General features: G+C 30.2%; 1 protein-coding gene across 7 annotated transcripts in view; it reads right to left on the bottom strand.

Annotated features, from left to right (window-relative positions):
* The window catches only part of LOC145260645 (protocadherin-like wing polarity protein stan), a 450806-nt gene that overhangs the window by 27407 nt on the left and 402237 nt on the right, over positions 1 to 21162 (bottom strand). For 6 of the 7 annotated variants that reach the window (XM_080118975.1, XM_080118974.1, XM_080118979.1 and 3 more), the window contains exons 33-34: positions 20051 to 20113; positions 14468 to 14671 (exon numbers count right to left, since the gene is read on the bottom strand). In XM_080118975.1, coding sequence (XP_079975101.1) covers positions 14468 to 14671; positions 20051 to 20113 — 267 coding nt within the window. Of the gene's footprint in view, positions 1 to 4899; positions 5309 to 14467; positions 14672 to 20050; positions 20114 to 21162 lie in introns of those variants that run through there. The other variant, XM_080118977.1, reaches the window with a different exon arrangement.

Genomic DNA, 21162 nt, shown 5'->3' with positions numbered 1-21162 from the left:
TATATATTATTATATATATATATTATATATATTACATATATATATATATAAAGCTCTTGGCTTTTCCAATCTCTCATATTTTTCTTTATCAGCAATGCTTCCAGAAAGCTACCTATTCCTCTTATATGTGTGTGTGGGTCATGGTGCTTACGAGACAGTGCTCTACCAATATACTCGCCATTACACGTTGCCCAGGCAAGATTCATCAGATGTGGTTCAATGGCTGGAAATTTGGGCCAAATCTGATAAACCTCGCCATTGGTGTGGTAAAATAAATTATAAGATAGAATAGCTATAATATGTGTTTGAATTATTGCTTTTTAACTTTTATTCTTGCCTTGCATTATATCGAGCATTCTTGTTCCAAATTTACTCACAAAAATTACTATATCCTTCATGGATCCAATGCTATATATATATAAATATGCAGTAGCGTCCAAAACGAAGGGACACAATTTTAAAACCTAATATTTGTTAGAAATAACAACTGTGAAAAGCTGAAGCTTCAAAGAAAATGGTCTAAAATTAGTATGGAGGATTGTCAAGAACTGATTCGTTCTTGTAGTCGAACATGTGCAGCTGTCATTGAGAGCAAGTGCTCATTTGCTAAAAATTGATTGTACATGTATTTTTATTGTTTTTTTTTTTGATGTTTACATTGTTTTTCTCAATTTTGTCCCTCACTTTTGGACGTTCCTATTTTGAAAATAAATAAATAATTGTTATAATTCTTTTTCTATCCTTTGCAAATGATTCAAATTTTAGTATGCTATTATGAATGATAACGATTACCAGTTGTCAAAATTTCAGCTTTTCAAACTCGTTATTTCTAACAAATATTAGTTTTTAAAATTTTGTCCCTTAGTTTTGGACGCTAGTATATATATATATATTGAATAGGAAGGTATGTGTGCCAACAAATATAAGTGGGAGGGTAGAAGTGACCTGTCTAGATAATAAATGACATGTTTTAATTGGTGCCAGTTTGCCAAATGTCATCTTTGTAAATACTTATTATTATTATCATTATTATTATATTAGCCATTATTGAACTCCTGAAGAGACAGTTAACGTTATCGAAACGTAGATCGACCTGTTTAGGGCTTTTTCTAATGTTTATGTGATTTTACTTATATAAATGCCCTATAGTGCATGGATATGACCTGAGAAAGATTATATTTAGAAATCGCTAACTGAAAATATCAATATGTTTATTTTTTTTACGATCCTAACCACTTTTTTGTACGTGGTTTGTTAACTTTTAATAGACTTAGAAAAATAAAAAATTGCATTTGTAGATTTGTATCAGTTGAGAAAAGGGTTAGGGTTAGGGTTAGGGTTAGGGTTTGTGTGAAGGTGTAGAAACCAAAACCGTTTTGTTGAGCCATGCGAGAAAAATTGAATAAATAAAAGAAAAAATGGATGAACGCAAGACACCCAGCAACCACTCATAATGTGCACACACACATTATATATATATATATATATATATATATATATATATATATATATATATATATATATATATACATATATTCAGAATGTAAGAGAATATATAATTAATTCCAGAGCCAGACAACGTCGCAACTCACAAGACCTGTTGGTTTTCTTGGCTCTTGTAAACTGCAACGTTGTTTTGCTGTGGAAATAATTATCTCTCTCTCTCTCTCTCTCTCTCTCTCTCTATATATATATATATATATATATATATATATATATATATATATATATATACGTACATACATACATATATAATTACATATATATATATATATATATGCATATATATATACATTATATAAATACATATATATACATTATATATATGCATATATATATACATTATATAAATACATATATATACATTATATATATGCATATATATATACATTATATAAATACATATATATACATTATATATATGTATTTATATACATTACACAAATATATATATACACACATTACACAAATATATATATATTGATATATATATATTTGTGTAATGTGTGTATATATATATTTATGTAATGTATATAAATACACATATATATATATATTTCTTTAATGTATATATATATATATATGCGTATATATGTATATATATGTAATTATATATGTATGTACGTATATATATATATCTGTATATATATGTATATATATAATGTATATATATATACGCTATATAAATATATATATACGTTATATAAATATATATATACGTTATATAAATATATATATACGTTATATAAATATATATATATATACGTTATATAAATACATATATATACACATTATATAAAACATATATATATACACATTATATAAAAACAGATATATATACACATTATATAAATACATATATATATATGTATATATACATATATATACATGTATATATACGTATATATACATGCATATATACATATATATCCATGTATATATACATATATATACATGTATATATACATATATATACAGGTATATATATGTATATATACATGTATATATACATATATATACATATATATATATACACGTGTATATACATATATATGTACATGTTTATATACATATATATGTACATGTGTATATACATATATACATACATGCGTATTTTTATATATATCTATATATATTTAGTGGAAATGTTATATCCATGTATATATATATATATACATATATATATATATATATACATGTATATATATACACATATACATATATATACGTATATATACATGCATATATACATATATATCCATGTATATATACATATATATCCATGTATATATACATATATATCCATGTATATATACATATATATACATGTATACATATGTATATATACATGCATATATATACATGTATATATATATGTATATATACATGTATATATGCATATATATCCATGTATATATATACATATATATATACATATATATCCATGTATATGCATGTATATATATACATATACATGTATATACATATATATGTACATGGTTATATACATATACATGTATATACATATATATGTACATGTTTATATACATATATGTATATACATATATATATACATGCGTATTTATATATATATTGCTATATATATATATATATATATATATATATATATATATATATAGTGGAAATGTTATATCCATGTATATATATATATACATATATATATACATGTATATATATACACACAAATATGTTCATATATATACACATACATTTATGCACACATATACGCGCATACATATACACGCATATAAGTACACACATTCATATATAGATATATGTATACACACACATATTACACTTGAGACTGGCGTGCTGCTGCTTCTGACATCTGAAAAACTGGCTAACAACTGATAAGTGACTGAATTTTGTTTTCATGCATGTGGCGAAGCTCTCTGGAGGCAAAATCACATCAACCAGAAGGCCAACACGCACCTGTATAAATTGTGCATTTTATTTCCCCTAGTGAATTCTTTTGACTTTTGTCCTGCGTAACCAGCCACGTGTTGCCATGGAAAAGAAATTAACGCATATTTCGAAGAGAGAGGGGATGGAACACTGTGATGGTTTTTTTTTATTTGTTTTTTGTTTTCAATAATTGCTTTTTTCTTTGCTGTTTTGGTTGACGTTTTTAATTAAAAAAATGTGATAAAATTAAAAGGGTGCTTCTACAGATCAACCCCAATATTTTAAAAGGAAAATGACACAAAAAAAAACTTTATTATATACATACATACGCCAAAATATATGCAAATTCATCTAGTATTTTATTTGAAAAAAAAATGTCCCCATGTAAATTTAGGAAGCCATTCTTAATATGAGGAGGGTGGCGACTTTGTTTACCCTTTCTTAAATTAAAGTATGAGTTATATCCCTTGGCTTTGACCTTGATAAGGCTGAAAATGGCCGCCAGCAGTTTCCACCGATAAAATTTGATTTTATTAAAAAATAATTGATGGATTTGCATAATTTTTGGCGTACTGTTTTTTATGTAACCAAATAACGTTTGTGTGCTATTCTGGAGAATCACTCCCCTCACCCCGCAAAAAAAAAAAAAAAAAAATGTATTGGAAGCTAACAATATGTCTTGCCAGAATACAAACAGTTAAAGAAATCAATGTATTGAAGAAGAAGAAGAAGAAGAAGAAGAAGAAGAAGAAGAAGAAGAAGAAGAAGAAGGAAAATAAACAAAGAACGAAGATGAATAGCATGACTGAAAAGTAGATAAATAGATAATGGCATAATGGATCATGTGTACATTAGGCACCACATACTACGACAGAAATGAAAAGGTCAAAATTCCAATTAAAACCGCTAATTTAAAAGAAAACATTTTCAAGATGGATTTAAGAAAATTGAAATTCAAGTTTGGAATTTAAAAAAAAAAAAGAAGATATCGTGCGCCTAAAAACAAACAAAGGTTTTCGTAAATTAACAGCACGTGTCGTTTGTCTCTAAATTATGAGGCTTCGATATTGCATGGTTTTCAGGTTGGGATCAAAATATAGTACCTGTTCTATATTTTGTCAGATTAAGCCTTAAATTAAAGGCATTTTCCAGAATCCAAAATTGAAGTAAGTATTATATGTATAATTTTTTTTAAAAACACAAACTTGATTTTTTTATGAAATTTTTGTTCTGAAAGTGTTTCTTGTTTGTTTCATTTTCAAAGAATGAACTTTGACCTTTTTCATTTACATCCCAGAGTTTGGGGTGCTTGATGGATACGTGTTCTCGCATGATTTGGTTCCAGACAGAGATTGATGAAAATCTGAAAGCGTCATATGATAAGTAAAGATGAAAGAAAGAAAGATGATCACTCTGTGTCCATGATGAGTAAAGATGGATGCAATTTACAGTCAGCAGTAAAGTCAATTAATATTTTTCTTTTTTGTTATTGTTTAGTATTCTTCTCTTTTTTTTTAAATTTTGTTCTTGTGCAGTTCAATCAAAAATGATCGATTCACAAACTGTCTTAAGTGTGATGTTTTAATCTAAAGTTCACATAATAAAAAACAATTCTTTAACTTTCTTTTGGTTTGTTTTTGTATCAGTTCGGTTAAGCCCGTTTCTCACCATGTTTGTTTTTTATTGTTTTTTTGTTGTTTTTTTTTTAAATGTGCAGTGGGGCTTTTCTAATTATGTCTGTGTGCTGTAGTGTGTCGTGCATTGTAACCATGACAGGATATTAGCCGGAAGGAGAAAAAAAAAAAAAAAAAAAACTCGTCAAGAGTAACCTCCCTTGATAATTAAAGTTCGTCCATATTGGCTGTTGGGCAGATCATGGCACCTGCATGAAAATTTTATGGTTACTGACAACTTAATGTTTTCATTAAAATTGACGGAAAAATGTAAAATATAAGAAGAAAAAAAAAAGAGAAAATGGGAGTGAAGACGATGTAGCACAGTCCATGCTGATCAATAAACAAAATGGACAGACACGAACAATGGAAAGTGAATATGGTAGAGAAAGGTACAGATGCATGCGTGTTGTTGTTGTCGTATGCATTGTGCAATGCATACTGTGCATGTATGTGCAGAAAAAAGAAGAAAAATGTATTTTTTTTCACAATGACGTCACTACAAAAAAAAAAAAAAATGATTGATTTTTTTAAAATAGTCCAATGTTGAATGTAGGTATTTCAATATATAAATCATCACTTATCAAGACGAAAACAATTCTCTTCTAATATATGGTCTACAGAATGGTTTTTAATCTGTGATCGATCGAGTTGTTAAAATTAGGATTAGGGTTAGTTAGGGTTTGGGTTAATGGGTAGTCCTAAAAGGTCCATCCTTCCAAGCTTTGTCTTTCCTCTTTGGAGAGGAGTTAGTTTAGTGCTTAAGGCACCTTGACTTAGAATGTGATTTGGGTGATCATTGCTTTCAGAGGTCAACAGAACTGAGGTGCCATATTAGCACTTAGTTCCTAGTGCAAAAAGTATTACAGGGTAGAACGATAAAATTGTCCCCATAGAAAAGACGACATGATTCCATTTCTGTTTGATGAAAACTGGTTTTCTTTCTTTTTATTGCAGACCATCTACTAGCTCGCTAGTGGTGTACAAATCCCAAGAGCGATAGCAGTCTTCTATCATGTCTGAAAGTGACACAATGTTCAACGAGCGAGATTGGAGATGCGCCACTGTACAACTCATGCTCTCTACTGATTCAAGTTATGTCAACAGGACCATTGCCAACACCCTCAAAATGCAAATCCGGACAGTTCAACATATGAGGACACAGCTCAACAAAGTTTCCAGCCGCGGTTATGGTCTTTGGTATCGTTTCAAGTGAGGGCCACATCATGCCACCTCATATCTTCGAAGTCGGCTTAAAAGTCAGCACCAAAGTGTACGTGGGTGAGCTGAAGAGTGTAGTGATCCCCTGGTGCAATCAGGTAGCCGCTAGCAGACCCTGGGTGTGGTAGCAGGACTCTGTGCCAGCCAAGGAGACCCAATCTTGGCTTCAGAGGGAGTACTACGACTTTTTGTACTCTTCTCTCACTGGCCCCTCCTCTCTATCCTCAACCTGAACGCGACTGGACTACTTCGTTTGGTCCTATGTCGAAAACATCATGAATCTGACCTCCCACAACACCAAAGCTTGCCTGATTGCTGCCATCTGCTGAGTATTTGCTGAATTCCACCAGCGCTTGTGGAAAAGGCATGTTCCCAATTCTGGATCCATATTGAGGCGGTGATTGAAGCTGAAGGTGGCTACATTGAATAGATGTCACCTCTACTACATAATCAAGTTACCTGAACTGATTTTTTCATTAAAAGTTTTAAAATAAAACTCTAATGTTGTTTTCTTAAGGGCGTCACGTTTATCATTCTACTCTGTATTATCATCGTAGTGTTTCGCTCCATCTCAAAATACATTGTTGGACAGGTCCGAGGCAACCCTCAAGCCTGCATCAAAGCATACTCTGCTCAGGAGACGGTCTATGAGGATGTGTGTGATAGTCTGAACATCGGTGATGCAGGGACACCGAGCGTCCTATACTTAGCCCTACTTGTGCAAGTTGTCCTATGTTTTAGCAATCTTTGTTTGAGCTCAGTCGAGTGTTATCCATTTTTTCCGAGGGAGTTCAGAGCCTGCTGGGAGATCTTCTTTAGGTACCAGAAGAGCCTCATTGTTGTCATCTTTGACAAACTCATTCCACCAAAACAGGCAGAAGGATGCTGGTGCTGTTTGTCCGAGGCCTGTGACGTTGGCAAAACTCTTGTGGGATAGTTATCACTACAGCACTTCTTGATGTCGATATAGGGAATGGCAATTAGCATTACTATATTAATCACACTCTGTCTTCGCTATCGTCTCTCGATGAATGTGTGCCAGAGTGATTCACATACTTATTATTTGACAGTTTAAATTGAAAATAAAAATTAAAAAGAATTTTTTTTTACCCACGTTCACTCCAAACAAGGCATATCGCTACTTGGACGTAACGGGCTACTGATTGGGACCATGCTTAGGAAAGAGATTAACAAGATATTGGTTTACATTACATTTAAACTTCTGCATATCAGTACAGTTAGGGAAGCAGGTAGCAGGAAAGGAATTCCAAAGTTTAGTTGTTTGAAGGAAGGAGCTATTAGAGTAGAAATCTTTCTGGCATTTGGGGACCTCAGCAGTGAAGGGGTTAGATTTTGTTTTTAAGCGGGTTTGTCGGGGATATGTACGTCGAGGGGGCACAAGTGCAACAAGTTCATCAGAGTACATTCCATTAAAATATTTGTAAAGCGGGCACAGAGAGGCAAGATTGCGAGGATGGGACAGGGGTTGGAGCTTAGTTGACAAAGTGGGACTTATTAGAAGAAAGAGAGGTTAGTGGTAGATGCATCAGCCCAAATTGATTTGTTTTTTTTGTTATGGAAATGCAATTAGATTCTAAGAGTTCAAGATTAATTGAAGTAACCACAGCAAAGATTGGACTATTTATTTGTCAAGAAATATGAAACAGAGTGAAACAAAGGGAGAGAACTGTGATGGAAATGCAGTTGAAAAAAATGCAACAAATGAAAATGGTTCAATTGAAAAACGAAGAGAATACGTGAGATATGCAGAAAGTATTTTAAGAAGAAAAAGGAAAAACGTTTTGTCTTACGCATGAGAACGAATCCGAAGAAGAAAGAAAGATTTTTAGTTATGATATGAATAATGACTGGAAAATGTTTTGGGTTTTTTTTTAGGAAATGACATTTATTTAATTTGAATAGCATTTCTGGAGAAAAGCCAACAAACATTGGAGAAACCATTATACTTTTTATTTATTTATTTTCAATTTCAGCTAACAAAAAATACGAATAGATAAATTATAATTACAATTATATATATATATATATATATATATATATATATATATATGATTTTCAGAATGTTAGAGTATTATAATAAATTCCACAGCTAAACAACGTTGCAGTCAACAAGAGCCAATGACAATCAAAAAAGTCCAAGACTCGAGTTTCGCCCTCATTTGGGCTCGTCAGTTAGACACATCCGAACTCAGGATTCGAAATCCGGGCCTCTTGCATGCGAGGCAAGCACTCTGCCAACTGATAGCAGCGACGTTGTTTGGCTGTGGAATTTATTATATATATATATATATATATATATATATATATATATATATATATATATATATATATATATATATGTAAACAAATATATGTATATATATGTACATATGTATGTATATATATATGTAAAAATATATATATATATATATATATATATGTATGTATACTTTTTATTTGTTTTTACATAAGCATTAATATGTAACTACACATTCATAAACATGTTTTGATCAGCCAGTTATGAGTAACTAGAGACCTCTTCAGGCGATATTGCTTATACAAAAGTTAATTCCAGGTTAATATTTTCCAGAGGTAAAGCAACTAATGAAGTTTAAATGAGGTTAATACAAGAGTGCTCAATACCAAAGTACCAAAGTAGGGCAAGATATAGTTATTTGTTTTTACAATGTTTCCGTCAGTCAATTACAAGTAACTAGATCCTCCTAAGGCAATATAGCTAACACGACAGTAAATTATATATATATATATATATATATATATATATATATATATATATATATGCAGAGTATATGAAAAAAATGTAAAAATGCATACACGCACGTGTGTGTGTGTGTGTGCGTATACATATATATATATACATAAATATGTATATATACTTTTTATTTATTTTGCAAAAGCATGAATATGTCGCTACACATTCATGAACATGTTTCGATCAGCCAGTTATAAGTAACTAGAGACCTCTATTGAGAACTCTTACATTAACCTTGTAAAAACTTTATTAGTTGCTTCATCTCTGGAAAATATTAAGGTGTAAGATTTGAAACAATATTTATGTTGATTGATCTACGCATAGAGTTATGCATTTCATCCCTGTGGGGAATCATCAGGATTTTCTTTAGGGACGTAACGTGGAAGTCTATGGGTAGTTTAATTGTCATAAACATTTTCATAACTTACCATATATATATATATATATATATATATATATATATATATATATATATATATATATATATATTTAAATGGGGATTTGAAAACTTTGAAGTGTCGAATATGATAATAAAATCATTTTTATTTACTGATTTTTTTTTTTTAAGTCCGATATTTCGCTAAAGTCCGGTAAAAAATTCACGAACCAGACTTTCGACCCTGATGAGGCTATCTATTAGCGAAATATCGGACTTACAAAAAAAAAATCAGTAAAGAAAAATGATTTTATCATTATATTCGACACTTCAAAGTTTTCAAATTCCCTTTTAAATTTTACTTTAAAAATAAGTGTCTTCAAAAAGTGTATGCCCATCTTTTACTTTATATATATATATATATATATATATATATATATATATATATATATATATATATATATATATATATATATATATATATATATATATATATACATATACAGTAAAGTCAGAGTTTATTATTTGTTAATAAATTTGGTAAATACCCACTCGAATGGGGGTGCAAAATACTATATATAATTATAGAATTATAATACTATCTATAACTATATAATAATATATAGTTATTAGTTAGAAAAAGTATATTTATTAGTATAACTATGTATTCGTACATTATCAAGTTGAGGTTTTGACTTTATGGCCTTGTAAGAACAAATCTTTTCTTTTAAATATATATATATATATATATATATATATATATATATATATATATATATATATATATATATATACCGAGGCTATATAAGTCACACGGCAATTATGTCAAGTTAAACCAAAAAACTATATATATTATATACTAAATTTATTTTAATTTTACCATCTTGGATCATTTTGGTAAATTTAATTGTAATTTTTATTTTATTATATATATATATATATATATATATATATATATATATATATATATATAAAAAGTTCTTTGGCTTAACTTGACATAATTAAGAGGTTGTGACTTATATAGCCTCGGTATATATATGAGTTCATGTTTATTATTGCAAAATTATTCACTTATATGTGTCGACAATAACTGCACACACACATAAGGATATTCACATACAGACATCTATAAAAATATTATATTGACATAAGCACACCAAGGTATTATTTGATCTGTAGTAGTAATAAAAAGAAAATTGATCAAATAGAGTTGAGGTATGATCGGCAACCATGAAAAAATGGAAAATGTTTCAATAGTATTTGATATTTTTGGAAATGTTTCAATACTATTTAATATTTTTGTGAAATTTTTCAATACTATTTAATATTTTTGTGTAATGTTTCAATTTCAATACTATTTAATATTTTTGAAAATGTTTCAATACTATTTAATATTTTTGGAAATGTTTCAATACTATTTAATATTTTTGGAAATGTTTCAATACTATTTAATATTTTTGTGAAATTTTTCAATACTATTTAATATTTTTGTGTAATGTTTCAATACTATTTAATATTTTTGAAAATGTTTCAATACTATTTAATATTTTTGGAAATGTTTCAATACTATTTAATATTTTTGGAAATGTTTCAATACTATTTAATATTTTTGAAAATGTTTCAATACTATTTAATATTTTTGAAAATGTTTCAATACTATTTAATATTTTTGAAAATGTTTCAATACTATTTAATATTTTTGAAAATTTTTTAATACAATCTAACATTAAATTTTTTTATATATATATTCCAATATTTTTTGAAAAGTTTGATACTATCTAATATTAAAAAAAGATTAATACTAATATTTTAAAAAAATATACCATCCAATATTAAAAAAAATCAATGCAATTTAACATTAAGTTTTTTAATATACAATCCAATATAAAAATGTTTTAATATGATCTAATATTTAAATACAAATTTTTATTTTTTAATACAATTCAATATTTAAAAAAATATTTTTTTAATGCAATTTAATATTTAAAAAAATATTTTTCTAATTAAATTTCATATTTAAAACACAATCTTATATTTAAAAAGAATAATACAATCTAATATAACAAAAAATAATAATAATAAAAAAAAACTTAATACAATCTCATATTTAATTTTTTTTAAAAATAAAACCCAATATTTTTTTTTAATTTTAATACACTTTTTTTCAATTTTTTAACACAATCTTATATTTGAAAACAATTTGAGCACAATCTAGTATTTTAAAAAGTTTTTTTTTTTTTTTTTTTCAAATTGCGTGACTCTATGTTGTCACAATATCTTTTAATTCAAATGATTTTTAAAGATTTGTTTGTTGGATATGTTTAAATATTTTCCTTTAAAAAAATGTCCCTACAAAAAATGAACGTAAATAAATGCAATTGTAAAAATTATTTTTAGGCCATTAATAAAACATGTTGTAAATAATTATTCAGTGTTGTTTCATTCACAGTTCATCCAGAAATAATAAACAAAAAGTGGTGTTAAGATAAAAATGTGTCAAGGGTGCCTCAAATATATTTGATCCCAAAAAAAAGAAAGCATGCTTATTATTTAAATAATTTACGATTTTTTTGGTGAACAATATTGATTATGTTCATGCAATGTGATTGATTGTCTAAACAACATTTTACAAATAAGAAATTATAAATTATAAATCAAATAATTAATCAGCAAATCTTTTACTGTAATGTTACCCACATTTACACGCGGGACCCTCACGTTGTATGCAGAGTACGTCACAAGGAACATAGGACAAGTAATATGACATTTCTAAATTTTTGAGATGAGGATTGGTTATTCGTATTATTTGGATTCATAAGACTACTGTTCTCATCTTCAGTGTGATTTTCACACTGTTTCAGTCGATGTAACCTCCGGCCTTCTTCCTTTATTTGCTTCGCGGAGGTAGCATGCTCTTGTTCCGTCAGTCATGACTGGATAGAGGTTCTAAGTAATTCGCAATTAAAATATATATATATATATATATATATATATATATATATATATATATATATATATATTTATTTATTTGTTTACTGTATTTTGGGGAAAGAGTTCTGACAAAGTGCTCGATTACAAAGAAAAACTTTTTCGATATAAGAGCTAAATATTTGTTTATTAATCATACAGAAGTTCAGAAAAAAACATTGGTACCGTCGGTTTCAAGCCCAACACAATGGGAAACCGTTAATGGTAACACGTAAATAATGTTCTGCTCTCGTCAGCCATCTTGAGAAAACAAGATGGCTGACGAGAGCTGAACATTATTTACGTGTTACCATTAACGGTTTCCCATTGTGTTGGGCTTGAAACCGACGGTACCAATGTTTTTTTCTGAACTTCTGTATAATTAATAAACAAATATATATATATATATATATATATATATATATATATATATATATATATATACACACATATATATAGATATATATATAGAGATAGATAGATATACGTTAATATATAGTAATAACTAGTAATAAATAGTGATATTTACAATTAGAAATAAAATAGGCTTAAAATTTATACTAGAATTGTCCTCAATGACCTGTGACGCAGTGGTTAGAGTACTTGAAAAAATCAATTGTAAAAAGTGATATTCTCCTGAAGGTTGAAGGTTCAATCCTCAGTGTGGGCGATTGAAAAAATACACTTGCAAATTACTTAGGACCTCTATCTAGTCATGACTGCTGGAACAAGAGCACACTATCCCCGGAAAGCAAGGGGTCTGCTTGAAATTCCGTCCAAATTCCCGACTTCACACAGAAACATTCCCGCGTTCGACAAGATACACTTGAAGCACTAAGCGGAAGATGCGAGGCATGATGAAGTACAAAATCCAAAACAAGAGTTTGCCCAGAAACTCATTAACTGACCGTTTCATTTTTTTAACCTATTTCAGTTGAAACCTTAACGTTCCTTGGTCATGTTATTTTATGGTTTATATGAGATGCTGAATAGATGACATCCGCTTGTAGGAACGATCACCCGAGAGACAGCTTGGATGCTCTAGTACATTTTCTTCAGCATCATCTGAAGAAATGGCATGTCTATTATGAAGTCATCCTACAACGTCTAAGCAAAAAAACAAAAAAACAAAAAAACTTTGCCTTCGTGTGGAAGCAAGTAGATATGAACTTAGTAAAATAAATCAAAATAAACGTTTTTTTATTTTTTGTGAGTAACTGTTTGTCTTGACCCCTTCCCCCTCCATATCTCCAAGTTTAAACTTACATAAAATACCAACCAAAATCCAGTTTTCATAGAAACAGTCTAAACAATTTTAGAATTCGTTGTTGCTGCTTTTTATTTATTTATTTTTTTGTTTTTAAATATTTTATTACTTTCTTTTTATATATACGTTGAATCGAAACAAAACACTCAAAAAAAAATCCAAAATGGATGCCATAGTGTATTTTCCTAAATTTATTCCCGATCTTCATGAGTGTTAATAATAGTAGTAGAAGTAGTAGTAGTAATAGTAGATAACTATTAAAGAGTCTTTGAGCAAAAAGAAAATATTGATTTGGATATAGAATGTAGTCTCTGAAATCGATTGGAATTATAATTTTTTTTCAAACATAAACACCAGTTGTTTATATGGAAACAGAACTAAAAATGTCTATAGGCTAAATCTAAATGAAAGTCTTTAAAAAAAATCCCCAAATGATTGCTGACGCCTCTGAAAAGTTCATGAGTATTAATAGTAGCAGCAGTAGATAACTATTAAAGTCTTTGAATTATTACTATGCAAAAAGAAAATACTGATTTGGATATAGTATGTAGTCATTGAAATTGATTGGAATCATAATCTTTTTTTCAAACATAAAAGCCAGTTGTTTATATGGAAACATAATTAAAAATGTCTATAGGCTGAATCTTGATGAACGTTATAAAAAAAAAACTTCCCAAATGATTGCTGACGCCTCTCAAAGATTGGTGCTCAAACAACACATGTGCAGAGGAATAGTAGGAGGAATTAGCACAATGTATTCATACCTTGCGTCGCATGATAATGTGAAGAACCAATCCCATGGGGTCTTGTAAACTTGGGTCTGCTAGGACTATACAAACTCGAGCTGCCTAAACCAGTCGTACCCATAATGTTCGACTGCAGCTGCGGAGGACCTGACATCAGTGAAGGCAGCGGAGGTAGTGGCGGTAGTGGGGGTAGAGGTGGATGCTGCATTCCGGGTGTCATACCTGGTGGAATAGAAATAGAAGTGCGGAATTATTGATTGCTATGAATGACTGCAAATGCACAGCTAAATGTTTTTCTAGACTTGTGGGACATGTGTAGAATTGCATTGAGGAATTTGGTTCTTCTCCAGTAATATTTATAAAAACAAAACTAAAGAAAAACGTATGTGATTTACGTATCGGTGATGAAACGAAAATATCATATTCCAAAAATCATGAAAACTGATCTAGTACTTTTATTTTTAATTAAGAAAATCAAATTTTGTGAATACTCAAAGAACATATGTCTTAGCTGCCATTTTGGAAACAATCTAAAAAAAAAAAAAAAGCAAATCAAAGGGAGATAACTCAGCAATAGTTTAAACGTGCAAGATTTATGTTGTAATGCCTACGAATTCCCATTAATCGTTTAAAAATGATTTTCTTTATAAAAGAAAGCCAACATAAGTAAAATTACTTTCTAACCCTGTACCTTTTTGCGGGAGAGTAGACATTTTTTGCATATGCCTATTGAAATTTTGAGTGGACTTTTATGACAAGGTGCAGCGAACTAAGTACAATGGTATCCATTCGACGCGCAGTAAGGAATTCATGGAGATTAATAAAGATTAGTCACCATAATACAATGTTCACCTCGAACCATAGAGATTCAACACCTTTATCCACTCCGCCACGGGCCCCAAAAGGGGCGATCAAGGTTTTTCTTTCATTGTTGAAGTCATACCGAATGATATTAGATTTTTTTTTATTGGAATCATTTGAGATGAGTAATTTGTATATTTATTTATTTATTTATTTGTGGACTGTTATCCTCATCTTCATTGTTGTTCTTTCATCACGTTTCGGCCAACTTATCCTCTGGCCTTCTTCAGGTGGTTGACCACGACTCAATAAGCATGCTGAGTCTTGTAACTGGATTCCCAGTAATTAATGCTTTCCATAATTCTTATTGTCTCACCACGTTTTTTTTTTTTGGCCAACTAATCCTCTGGCCTGCTTTGGATAAGATTGAAACCACTATCATCAGACAATACTTACCTCTATCCCCTGCACAACGGGGCCCAAAAATCAATTAATGTTGGATTTTTTGGTCTTATAAATAAAGTTTTTCTTCTATTATTGAGTTCGTATTGAATCTTGGTATTATATATTATATTGTCACCCCCACTCTTTCACCAGTCGGTTGAGGACGATCATCGACCTCGGAACCCTTCCACTGCCAGTGATAATTCTTGGCCGTCTAAAGTTACTGGTATGGGGAAGTGACCGAATTATCGGTTGATCGTCTAGTTATATATCCTGGACCAATTCGTTTTGTACCCTCTTAACGACGAACGTTGTCGAAAGAGAGCCGTGGATTTTTTTTGTGTAGTAAAAGAAAAAAAAACAGGATAAAACGATTCTGCACTATATATATATTATATATATATCTGCACTATATATATATTAACAAAAAAAAACAGTACAGTTCTTATAATTCTTTCAGAGTCCTTGTGTAACCTTGTGGAGTGTCTGTCTCTGGGTATCCGAAGAAATGTGTCAAGTCAAGAGCCAACTCTGCTTTCACTGTGTTCCTCTCTGCGCATCTCTTCTCCAAGAAATGTCTGCGCATTCTCCCTTTTGTCCATCTGACTTGTTGATATATATATAAACAATTATATAGCCCTCTGAACATCACGCGGATATTATTTCTTTTTTGTTTAGAAATTCAATTCTCAGTCCATAATCTAAATTATCATTTACAAAAATAACACAATGGCTCACCTCAAAGATCTGATCGAACTCAAATAAACAGTTAGTAAATACAGTTGTTGTTAACCTTTAACACACAGAGTTCTCAGGTTTCTTAAATAAACAACTAGATACCAAGTGGCTTTGCCTTTCTTCCTAACGGGGGGGGGCATTAACCTACCCACACCCTTACTTTGTTACAATATTATATAATTTTATATATATATATATATATATATATATATATATATATATATATATATATATATATATATATATATAAATTTTATTGAGCTTTTACATCTGGTTGAGATTACTTTATAAATGTTAATTCTTTAATATTTATAATATACTTTAGTTTTACCATCTTGGATCATTTTGGTAAATTTAATTGTAATTTTTATTTTTATTTCACATTATATATATATATATATATATATATATATATATATATATATATATATATAATTTTTATGACTTGAAAAAAGTTAATCTCCAAATAGAGAAGTTTTTATTGTTTGAAAACAAAGAATACAATTGAATAAATCTATTTCCTTAACCCATGAGTTTTCGATGCTTATTCATCTCCTCAAAGGAAAAATATTAGCAAATGTTTTTATTGGTTTGCACCTTATTTGCTAAAAGCAATAAACATAGAAAAATTAAAGTGTTTAAAACATTTTTAGATACATAGAATAAGGGAAATGGATATTGAGGCAGAAAAAGGATATTGTACTTTAAATCCAAAATGAATGTCAAATCCTGAAATGAAATTCCTGTCTTGTATAAAATATTATATCTAATAATATTTTGTTAAACCGAAAATCACTGGATTTGCATATCAGTAGATCTATTTCATTTTATTATTCTGAAGTATATATACACTTGTGCCCGATATTATTCATACCCCTCGGATCTTTGAGATTTCTATAAGAATATTGCTCAAACCAGAAGGTAGACAACATTAAAGGGATTTCAAACAATAAATCAAGCATAAGCATTTAATTTAAACTCAACAAATAAATAAATTATGCAAGTTTGAAACAGTATACAAAGAAAAACAATAATGGCACTAGTTCAAAATTATTCATACCTCTCTTACTAATAGTCAATAGCATGCCCTTTATTCTTAATAACTGCCTGTAACCGTTTTGGATATTTATCAATAAGGTTTTTACAAGCATCACCACTGATTTTTGACCATTCTTCAATGCAGTAGTTCTCCAAATCCCTCAAATTTCTAGGTTTCCGCTTTTTAACCTCAGTTTTCAATATGTGCCAGAGGTTTTCGATAGGGTTCAGGTCGGGACTCTGGCTAGGCCATTCCAAAATATTAATTTGATTATCCTCAAACCATTTCTTGACTATTTTGGCAGTATGTTTTGGATCATTATCCTGTTGAAGGACCCAGTTTGGTCCTAAATGGAGCTTCTTCGCATCCTGTCTAATGTTTTTCTGGAGTATCTCCAAATATTGCTCCTTCTTCATGGTTCCATCTATCTTGACCAAACTACCTGGACCACTAGCCGAAAAGGAGCCCCAAAACATTAGGCTACCACCACCATGTTTCACCGTGGGTATGGTGTTCTTTGGATTGTAAGCTTCTCCTTTCTTCCTCCAAACGTAAGAAGCATCCATATGGCCAAACAATTCAATTTTTCTTTCGTCAGTCCAGAAAATACTTGAGAAAACGGACTCTGAAGAATTCACATGGGTCCTAGCAAACTTTAGACGTGCTGCAAGGTGTTTTCCGGTGTGCAATGGAGTCCTTCTTGGTCTTCTTCCTTTCAGACCATTTTCATGCAGAGTCCTTTGCAATGTTTGCCTTGATATTTTTATGCCAGAAGACTCCAGATTTTCTAAAATGTCCTTAGTAGTGGTGGTTGGATTTGCATTAACACTGCTTACAATATTCCTGGTGGCTCTAGCAGACAGTTTCCTTTTCCTTCCTCTACCAATCAAGTTGTTTGTTGTGTGGTGGCTCTGGAATTTTTTGATGATGCTCTGTACTGTTGCTGTAGGGACTTCAAATTTCTTGGAAATTGACTTGTAACCTAAACCATCCTTATGTGAATTCACAATTTTAGTCCTAAGATCATTACTAAGCTCTTTTTTCTTCTCCATTCTAATAATTTTTATTCTTTTATTGGTTTTCAGTTGACATCATTTTAATTTCTGAAAAATGCAAAAAACGAAATGAAATTAATCAAAGGTTGTATAAAAGCATTCAAAATAAGAATCAAACAGGAAACAAACAGTCAGAAACTCGATTAATACTGAAAAAATAAGGGGGTATAATTATTTTTGAACATTGCAGATTTTATAAATAGCTGTATATTTCTTTTATTACAAGTATCCCGAGATTTTAAAATGACGAAAATGATCAGAAGAGGTTTATTAAGAATATGTATCAATATGGACGTAAACAATAAATTCTTACAAAGTTACACCTAATAAACTCAATTTTCAAGGAGGGGTATGAATAATATCGGGCACAAGTGTATATATATATATATATATATATATATATATATATATATATATATATATATTATTCAATTTAGGTTAACAAAATTACCATTTGTCACTACAATAAATTTATTCTTGATTGAATTCAATAAAATAATATTCTGCTCTTTTTTATTGAGCACTATCAACAACCTCGTTAAATTCAATGATTTTTTTTTTAAATATTTTTAACCTGGAATATATATATGTGTTTGTAGTTATCCACATACACTACTGTCTCGTTGTATCACAACTCATTAGTGCAGCTAGACTTGCATGTTTCCCTAGCCAAGGATTGAACTTACAACCATCGCTTTGATAGTCGGCAGTCCCATGGGAGCAGCACTCAACATTTTTACAAACAAACTCGCTTTAGAGCTATTTAAGTAGTGGGTGAGATTCATTTAGGACAGTGCTCTCTACCCAGGAGAAAACGTCTAAATATTCTAGTTAGGGAGTTTTAGTTGGACACATATGCAAACAGACGAGTGTTCATGATTTAGATATAGACGTGCCCGGTGTTGCCAGAGTGTTTGTAGGTGTGTGTTGAGCAAAAAAAATAAGTTGTAGTAGGAAGGCAGGCTCGAATCTGTGATGCAAAGGCGGAAAAGAAAGTGGAGGTGTGTGTAAGGGTGTTGGTTGAGCCCCCCCCCCCCCAAAAAAAAGAAGGGAAACTGCGCAAAAAAAAAAAAGTTAGTAGTAGCAGACAGGCAGGCTCGAACCCGTACCACGAAGGAGGAAAAGAAAGTAAAAAAAAAAAAAAAAACGTGACACGTTAGCTGTTGCACCCATTACCAAACCGGAAGTGACATATAGGTTTAAATTAAGGCTAGACAATCGAAAAGAGGCGATGACTTTCAAAAATATTGGCGAAAAAAGCGACCTCTCCCAGTAGAAAAGTGTCCAGTTGAGGGTGAAGGAATTAATGTTTTTGGCCAAATTTTTCAATATTTTTCTGAAGAGTCGAACTTCAAAATAATACTGATCTCGTGAAAATCTGTCGCCTCTATCAAAAGTTTTTGCAAGGCATACATACATACATACATACATACAAACATACATACATACATTTGAACAGACAGGTGAGATTTCTATTATAGATTTCGAAATCTAGAAAAAAAAATCTTTTTAAAGAAAACAAACCAGCGGAAGGATTTTTCTGTTTTTCCTTTTGACTCATCTGCCGTGCTTGTTCTTTGGCCTCTTCTGCAAGAAAAAAGAAATTCGTTTTAAACAAATATAGATGAATGTAGCTAATATTAAATTTTGTGGAGATTCAAGTGAAAAGGGGCATTTCTGTAGGATATTAGTATATGTAGTCTTAGAAGCGTGTTTGGTGAGAACTTAAGGGGAATGAGTATGTAAGTGACTAAGGAGGTGTGATTTATAATGCTTACAATTAATTGATGTTTCATGTTTCTTATTTAATAGTTTATCCCTATCTTTAAAACTCTGTGATAAATAGTTTTTCATTTAAGCAAAGAAAACAAGGGGAATTAAATGATTGACAAGTTCTGTTTTTTTTAAGGATTTCCCAGTTAACAATTGGTGTTAAGTTTGTTCTTGTTATTTCATTATAATATACAGCCAATGATGTCTTATGATTTATGGTTTTTTCTTGCGTGCCTTTAGAATATGCAGTCCCCAATATCTTAATGATGAATTTCAATATATTACGAATGTTTTAAGAAAACTACAGTATCCATCCTATTTCATTTCTTACGCAAAGAAAAAAGCTACGAAAATACACTATAACATAAACACACAGAAAAATAAAACAAATACCTCACTATTAAACAGACATCTTTTCATTCCCACTCACACCAAAAATACAAAAATCTACGACACTCTTAATAGACTTGGTTTTCACTTGATACAAACAACTTCCTCAACAATAAAACAGACATTAAAAACTACCAAGCACTCTCCCAAAACCCTCACATCCGATGCCGGTATATATTCCATCCCATGTAACAACTGTCAACAAGCGTACATAGGTGAAACACAGCGAAAATTGAAATTAAGACTTAACGAACACAGAAGAGATATAAGGAATGGTAATGCCCTAAATGCACTCTTTTGCCATTGTGCAGAACACGATCACTCATTTAATTTAGATCAAGCGAAAATTATTAAATACGTGATAGATAGAGCTAAAAGAAGACTTTTAGAATCAGCACTAATATTAAATACTAATACTATTACGCAAAGAAAAGGCTTCTACCATTTAACCCCTAGCATAGGGAAAATAATAA

The sequence above is a fragment of the Euprymna scolopes genome, chromosome 36 (assembly GCF_053919585.1).
Source record: "Euprymna scolopes isolate OS-2025 chromosome 36, ASM5391958v1, whole genome shotgun sequence".
Taxonomy (NCBI): domain Eukaryota; kingdom Metazoa; phylum Mollusca; class Cephalopoda; order Sepiida; family Sepiolidae; genus Euprymna; species Euprymna scolopes.
This window is presented reverse-complemented; position numbering and strand designations above follow the sequence as displayed.